This window comes from Hypomesus nipponensis, chromosome 8, assembly GCF_054491055.1.
Source record: "Hypomesus nipponensis isolate SF chromosome 8, ASM5449105v1, whole genome shotgun sequence".
Taxonomy (NCBI): domain Eukaryota; kingdom Metazoa; phylum Chordata; class Actinopteri; order Osmeriformes; family Osmeridae; genus Hypomesus; species Hypomesus nipponensis.
In genome coordinates, this window is record NC_140368.1 from 8,981,098 (window position 1) to 8,988,564 (window position 7,467).

Sequence of the window (7,467 nt, forward strand, 5' to 3'; positions counted from 1 at the left end):
AACGAAGTTCTCTCATTGAAAAATGGCATTCGTTTTTAGTCCACTTCATTGCTTTGCTCATATGCAGTGTTGGAAATTACAAAATTGAAATCAAGGGTTTTGATTTTATGACAGTTTCATCAGTTTAGTCAAGTAAAAGGCACGAGTTTTACCTTATTTGTGAAAGGTTAAATAGAAAAAACATAAAAACAATACTTTTTTCCTCTCTGTTTTTTTGGGGGTACCAATAGATATGCAAAATGTGTGTCCATTTTTCAATCCTCGCTTACTTTATGTATCAGAGGTTGACCTCCCCCTACTGGTTGAAGTATGTAAGTCATTCTGTGAGACATGTTGGTGTTAAGATAGCTGTGAAGTCATCTTTAAGTGTAGGTTTGTATTAACTGTGGTGCAGAGCTATGTGTGGAGGCACATACAAAATGGAAGCATTTTTACTGATATCAGTTTATCTGTCTCAAGCTGTGTACACTCAAGTATCAATTGGAACATACTTTAGGCCAAAATGAGAATTTGGCAGGTTTTTGGGATGACACATCTTAAGCCAAGTTCTTTAAAACGCCCACCTCTCCTCTGTGAGTTTATTCTATGGCTTGCAGCCTGGTTCCAAAAGAAGAATGTGAAAACACAGGGTCTTGGGGGCCAACATCGATCGGTCCTATTGTGCTCCTCAGGGAGCACAGTGAGTCACTCTCTTTCAAATACGCACACACACACACAGACACACAGACACACACAAAGACTCACGTTAAGGTAGGCACACACACACACAGACTCCCGTTAAGGTAGACACACAGACAGACACACACACAAACAGAAACACATAGACTCACATTAAGTTAGACACACACGTCTCCTTTTTCTAAAACACCTCTGGCTATAGTGGCACAAACTGCACTCACATCAAACTCTGTGTTCGAAGAATTCTCATGTGTCCAAACACTCTTTGTGAAATATGGTACAAGGGGCAAGTTGACCAACTGTCACTCTGAAAAACGCCTCACAGTCCTCCACCTCTGTCATGCTAGACAGCGTAGAAGAGAGGCAGTTATAAACAGTTTCTTCTCTCTCTCTCTCCCTCTCTCTCTCTCCCTCTCTCTCTCTCTCTCTCTCTCTCTCTCTCTCTCTCTCTCTCTCTCTCTCTCTCTCTCTCTCTCTCTCTCTCTCTCTCTCTCTCTCTATCTCTCTCTCTCTCTCTATCTCTCTCTCTCTTGCAATCTCTTTCTCCATCTCTTCCATCATCTTCTTTCCCTTCCTCTGTCTCTCTAACATCCTCTCTCTCTCTTTCTCTCATTCCTTTCTCTCCCCTCCCTTTCCTCCTCTGTCTCCCCCCCCCCTCTCTCTCTCTCTTGCAATTTATTTCTCCATCTCTTCCATCGTCTTCTTCCCCTTCCTCTGTCTCTCTAACATCCTCTCTCTCTTTCTCTCATTCCTTTCTCTCCCCTCCCTTTCCTCCTCTGTCTTGCCCTGTCTCTCTCTTCCTCCATCCCTTTGTTTCTTCCTCTCCCTCTCCGTGCCTCTCTCTCCCTCTTTCCTCCTCCTCCTCAGGAGCAGTTTGAGTTTGCGCTGACAGCCGTGGCAGAGGAGGTGAACGCCATCCTTAAAGCCCTTCCTCAGTGAGGAGTGCCGCGTCGCCAAGCAACACTTCCTTTGCCCGCTTGAGACTCAAACATCTCCTCTCCTAGTCCACACTCTGTCCTCTCTCTTTCCCTCTCTCTCCGTCTATACCTCTACACCTATGAATGTTGTGCCAGATTCTCAACCTGGGCTATTTTAACTGTGATGTACTGTTTCAAGTTATTGAACATATGTTTCAAGTGTCACTGACAGACACATGGATGAGATAAAGTGTTTTGCTGCCACATTGTGACCCGAAAGAAGTGTACAGTTATACTCAAACAAGCATCAGATCTGTTGTTTTTGATGTGTACAGTATATTGTATTCTAGGACTTAACATTTGTGTCCTCTTATAAGAGACTGCTTTAGGAAAGTGAATGCTTCATTCTTGACAGTATATACCTATGAGGTTTCCTTTCAAATTTGCCTTTTGTTTGATTGTTTTAATAATTTGCTAGTTTTTTTTGTTAGACTTTTTGTTGTTGCTCTAGACTGCTTTTGCTTGTTTATTTATGCAAATATAATTTGTTATATCAAACAGTTAATATCAGGAATATTAAAATATATATTATAAATGAGTAGTGAGTAGTTACTAACAATATCACCAGATTAAGGAGAAATATATTGACAATGTGAATATATTTGTTTAATTCACTTAATTCATGGTATTTTGTGATGTGTGCGCAACTTGACAGATCAATTCCATCTATAGACTTTGAACTAATGGGTTATGTAGCTCTATCTATCTAATGTTTACTGAAGTCCTCAATGGAAATCATATATTTTGTGTGAAAAACCAAACTATCATATTGTCAATAAACCATTGAATGGTTACAGAAATTTGGTTTGTTTGTTTTCTTTTTCACTGTATTGTCTTTAGGCCAAATATTTAATTGAACAAAATAGTTCTCTGAGGATTATATTTGAAGTTAGGAATTAAGTTGTAGAAAACACATGACCCTAATTGTCCTATAATTACAGAAAAATAATCAAGTAACTAAATAAAAACGTAAGAACATCACAGCTTCATTGGAGTTTCACTGCAGTATTAGAATTTAGGATTGTAAGTTATCACAGATGGTTCACAAGGTATTCGGGAGGCAAAGTGTATGTGGTATGAACAAAGCTAGATGTTATTACATAACTATGTAACTACACACTGATAGAACATTGTATAAAAAACGTGTATTGTATTTGACAACTAAAGGAGCTGCAGTATGACAGTTTAAGTGAATTCAGCCCGTAGTTTTATCCTGGTGAATATTTTCCTTCTTCAGCTGGTCAAAAAGTGTAATGCTTGGACAGATGTAATGGTTGACTTGCTACCTCTGTCAGTGTGGAGACAGGCCAGGATATGAAGAAAATTGCCAGTCTGATGTCTAACCCCCTGAGGGTAAGGAACAGTCAAATATACCAAGGTTAACACTTAATTGTGAACGGGAATATCTATTGTTGAGCTCACATGCTACTGTGTTTTTGTGTTGACGTTCTTCTTTGCTAGCAAAACTACCAGACATACACATATCACTTCTGTCAATCTCTTTTTTAAGAAACAGGAAATAATGGTGCTGAAAATTGTGGCTATTATTGTCTGAATAATTACAAATAAAAAAGAATAGGATTAAAAGTATTATTCACTCTTGTCACCCTTCCTCCCTCTGAAACTCAAACAAAAATAGTCGCCTCCTTGTTGAGGCAGTGACTCCAGCCCACAAAACCTCTTGGTTCCACCCTGTGTTCAGTGTGATTCTCTGTCTCTCTCTGTCTCTCTCTCTCTCTCTCTCTCTGTCTCTCTCTGTCTCTCTCTCTCTCTGTCTCTCTGTCTCTCTGTCTCTCTCTCTCTCTCTCTCTCTCTCTCTCTCTCTCTCTCACACACACACACACACACACACAGACACACACCTCCTCTGACAGCTCTAATAGCAGGGGACAACGCTTCCTGCTCCTCCTCGGGCTTCATTTGCATACAGTGTGCAGACGAGCTGCCAGAAACTCCACAACCAACCAGCAACCAGAAAACCATATCTGCATCATTAATATTCATCCATTTGGGATGTAAAGCACACAAACCTAATCAGCTTAGAAATTACTGTATGGGAACCATAATTACGCATGTTTAATTGCTTATCATCTGAAGGATACAAGTTTATTAGAAATGTATTCAGGGTAATTGCTTCCTAAGGTACCACAGAGTGCTACAATACCATTTGATATCCTGTCAACTCCCATTTGGGTGGATTAATCTACTCTGGAAAATTCAATGGTACAAAATAAGACATTGCTGTTGCTGGTTTACGTAATATGATTTTTCCTTTCATTCCTTCAAAGTATATGAATTTATTGAAAATAAAGATAATTATTTGACTGGATACTAGTACAGTTGCCGTTGTAGTTAGCCATGAGTTAGCATACTATTACTGTCCCTCTCCACTGATGCTGCTAACAAAATGTTAACCATCACAAGTATGTTTTCACAGTAACATGAAGACCTAGAGGATATAGGTTGTTAGATCTCTCCATCAACCAAACCAGCTGACTTGGGGGAAAAAAAGATTGCCCAGTGATTATACAGCAGGTCCATTAGCCCCACAGACCTGAATGCTGAGTGAGCCTTTTCAGTCCCAGGCATTAGAAGTACTGTTCCATCCCTCCCCTTTACGATCTCTCAACTCTCAGCACTTCATTCATTGTAATCACACAAGCTTGAGTATTCCCCATGATACCTTTGTACATTTGTGGTCTCATTTGTGGCTGGTTTTAGCAAATGCAATACAAGACCAATCAATAGCCCCTCTGTGTACGTCCCAGTAGCCGAGCTATCACTCTTGACTTCATTAAGAGTGCCTAGTTTGGTTCATTGACTAGTTTGGAGTTAGTGGGAAATGTGATTAATAATTTTGCTTCAAGGAGGCCTACTGGGTGAAAATACCCTGAAGATATTATCAATAAGTCTACAAAAATAATTGATTTTGTACTTTTAACTGTGGTCTGTTAAATTATGAGGTAGACCGTTTAATTCCCAGGCGCAATCAGACTGGCTGGGCAGCTCGACGATAGTGAAGTGCTTTTTTCACTAACCCCCTCAGCTTTTCAAAGCTACTTGTTATCATGAATGCTAATCTGGGAGATTGCTTGTTACAGCAAGAAAACACCTGCTGATGGGCAAACTTTTGAATAATATCGGTGGTTCTTCCTTATGGAGAAGGTTGGGGAAATCCCACCGTGTTTGTTAGCTAGAGAACAGTCTGGGACTCCTTCCAGCATCCTCCAAAGAGAAGAAAGTCTGTTTTTCTCGTCCACTGTTGTTGGGAGAGTGAATGTGGGGCAGATTGCTAAAACAGCCTCTCATGTCTGTCCAAGGCCTTTCCACCTTTGATCTTTTTTTCACAAACAAACACGCTTTTCAACTTGGCACTGCCGGCCAGTCTCTCTATCCTCTTTCTTCCCCTGTGTGCCTGGAGAAATGCTGATCCTGAGTAAATGGATCCAGACTGAATAGAGAGGAGCATGTATACAGCTATGATGATGGCAGGGGTTGGGTGATGGACTCCCACTGAGTTGGGACCCAACTGCAAGCACTGGAAATGAGATTTCACTCAACCAAAAAAGAGTAAAGACCTTCAAACATGTTCTTTCACAGCACCGAATGTAAATAGTGCTATGAGTATGCTTCTGGTTCCTCTTGACTTCCAGCCAAATTAAGATTGGTCTGTGACTGGAGGACGTGCACTGATGGAGTTCAAACTCTATCACAGGCCACCTTCAAGTTTAAAGTTGTCGATGTTATGTCAGATATTATATTTTCCGTTAACTACTTTGTCAGGGGCAGAACATGGCTTTTAACAGTGTGCTAAAGAGGTTGTAGTGGAAGGTTACAGCATGTTTAGCAGTAAAAAGACAAGTGATGAGCTTCAGAGAGCCAACATCTGGCCATGTGACAAAAAGAGACATGGCTTCAATCGTACGGCAGATCTCTGCTCATTACCCATCCGCCCCTATCCATCCATCCATTCATCTATCCTTCCATCCATCCCTCCCCCCGCCCCTCCTTGCCGGTTATTAACGGGCAAACAGCCGCGACACTGACATTTTACACCGTTTCATCCCCGTCCCATCATGCATCTGGGGACACTCCTGGCATTTCACTTGCAGTGTTTTCATCAGCGCAGGCCAACTCAACTGACCGCCGCGACCCCAATATTGCTCACTGTCACTCATCATAAGTGAGTTTATCAACACACATCTAATCGGCACACTCCACGGGGACCTTAACTATTTGCATACTAAGATTGCTTTCTTCTGCTCGACGGCAATGCCTCCCTTTTGCATAATTATCAATGATAAAGAGGGTGCTAACAAATGTGTCACAAAGTATTAGCATTGGGCATACAACTGGATTTTTAAGGAATCCAATAGGATAGGATGTAGGCTTGTGGGACCATGGGGAAAACTTGATGTTTTTCTGCTTTGAGACATGAATATACAGTCTTAAAGTGCATAAATAGAATCCAATAGTACAACTGTATAAATGGAAGCATATTTCAGTAGTCCTAAGTGAACAAGTTCTGTGTGAAATTAAAGAAGACAAACTCTTCTTCTCTTTATATTTACACAAAGTGACATTGGACAGTGGCAAACCCATTCTGGTTGTCATCTGTTGAGGGTAATTAACACTTTTACACAGTATTGTCCCTGGTGGAAAGCATTCGCCGTATATGAGAGCAATGTTCCATTTGAGGAATTTTAACTGTTTACTGTTTTATATGAAACAGATGTGGACTTCATGGGACAAAGAAAAAACTAAAGATTTGTGCAGAACATGTTTCACAGGCAGGGTGAAACATCATATGTTCATCCGTGTTTAATACAGAATTGTACAGTAGATACCGTTCACCATCTAATAACATGATATTAAAAATGCCCACGGCGATTGTAAAGTCACTAAGATGGATGACCTTTGTGGAATATTAATGAGGCTATTTTCATGAGTTTCAAAAACAAAACATTGTACCGGGAGGAATAATAACCGCTTCCAGCAAATCTCCATAGTTAAATGCTTTTGGCCGCAGCGCCCATGTGGTTTTTCAGCAAAAGAGCGGGAGAGAGGAAAGAACACATTATATTATTCATGGTCAATATCCATCAACCAGTCACACAATTTCAAACTACATTATACTGCTATGGCAACTTGATAATATACACGTCTATTAATATTGCATATGTTTTTTTCAGCATATGGCAATAAAACATGATTGATGAGTTCAGATCTTGAAGTGAAAGGAGAGATACACCCAATAGAGGTCTTTGTCATTTGACAGGCTGATATAATACAAGTGGATTGGTCAAAACTAACTTGTCCACTACATAGCTTCCCACCAAACAAGTCACTGAAAATCAATGATTACTTCATGGATGAGAGTAGGGGGAGGGTTGCATGAGATCAGATGGCCTACATTTCTTCCTCCTAAGGTTTCCTTCTGCTAGGGTCACATGACCGGGACTCATCCCAGAGGTCAGGTGGGGACATGGGGAGTCTCCTGCCTTGCCGCACCTGAGCAAATAACTGATAAGGACCTTTGACCCCCCCACCACCACTAGCACACTTACACCCTCCCTCATCTGTATTCACCCAGTCACAGCTAGAAACTCCAGGACTCTGCATGCCAGTCCCTAGTCTATTTTAACCTTTGTTTTTTTAATTTATAAATTCAACCAGAGGTGGGCGGAAGAAGCAATGGGGGGGGGGGGGGGAGTCTGCCTCATCTGCATCACAGATTAGGGTGCTCAGAGAGAAATCAACCATCCATGATTCATTACATGTTTCCTGCTGAGCCTCTGAGATGGCAACGATC

The 7,467-nt window shown here is 41.0% G+C and overlaps 1 protein-coding gene across 1 annotated transcript in view; it reads left to right on the forward strand.

Moving 5' to 3' along the window:
- ptprn2 (protein tyrosine phosphatase receptor type N2) overlaps window positions 1–2,410 on the forward strand; it is an 85,282-nt gene extending 82,872 nt beyond the window's left edge. The window contains exon 21 of the mRNA XM_084703685.1: window positions 1,546–2,410. Coding sequence (XP_084559811.1) covers window positions 1,546–1,617 — 72 coding nt within the window. The 3' untranslated portion in view covers window positions 1,618–2,410. The remainder of the gene's footprint in view (window positions 1–1,545) is intronic.
- Window positions 2,411–7,467: the final 5,057 nt, after the last annotated feature.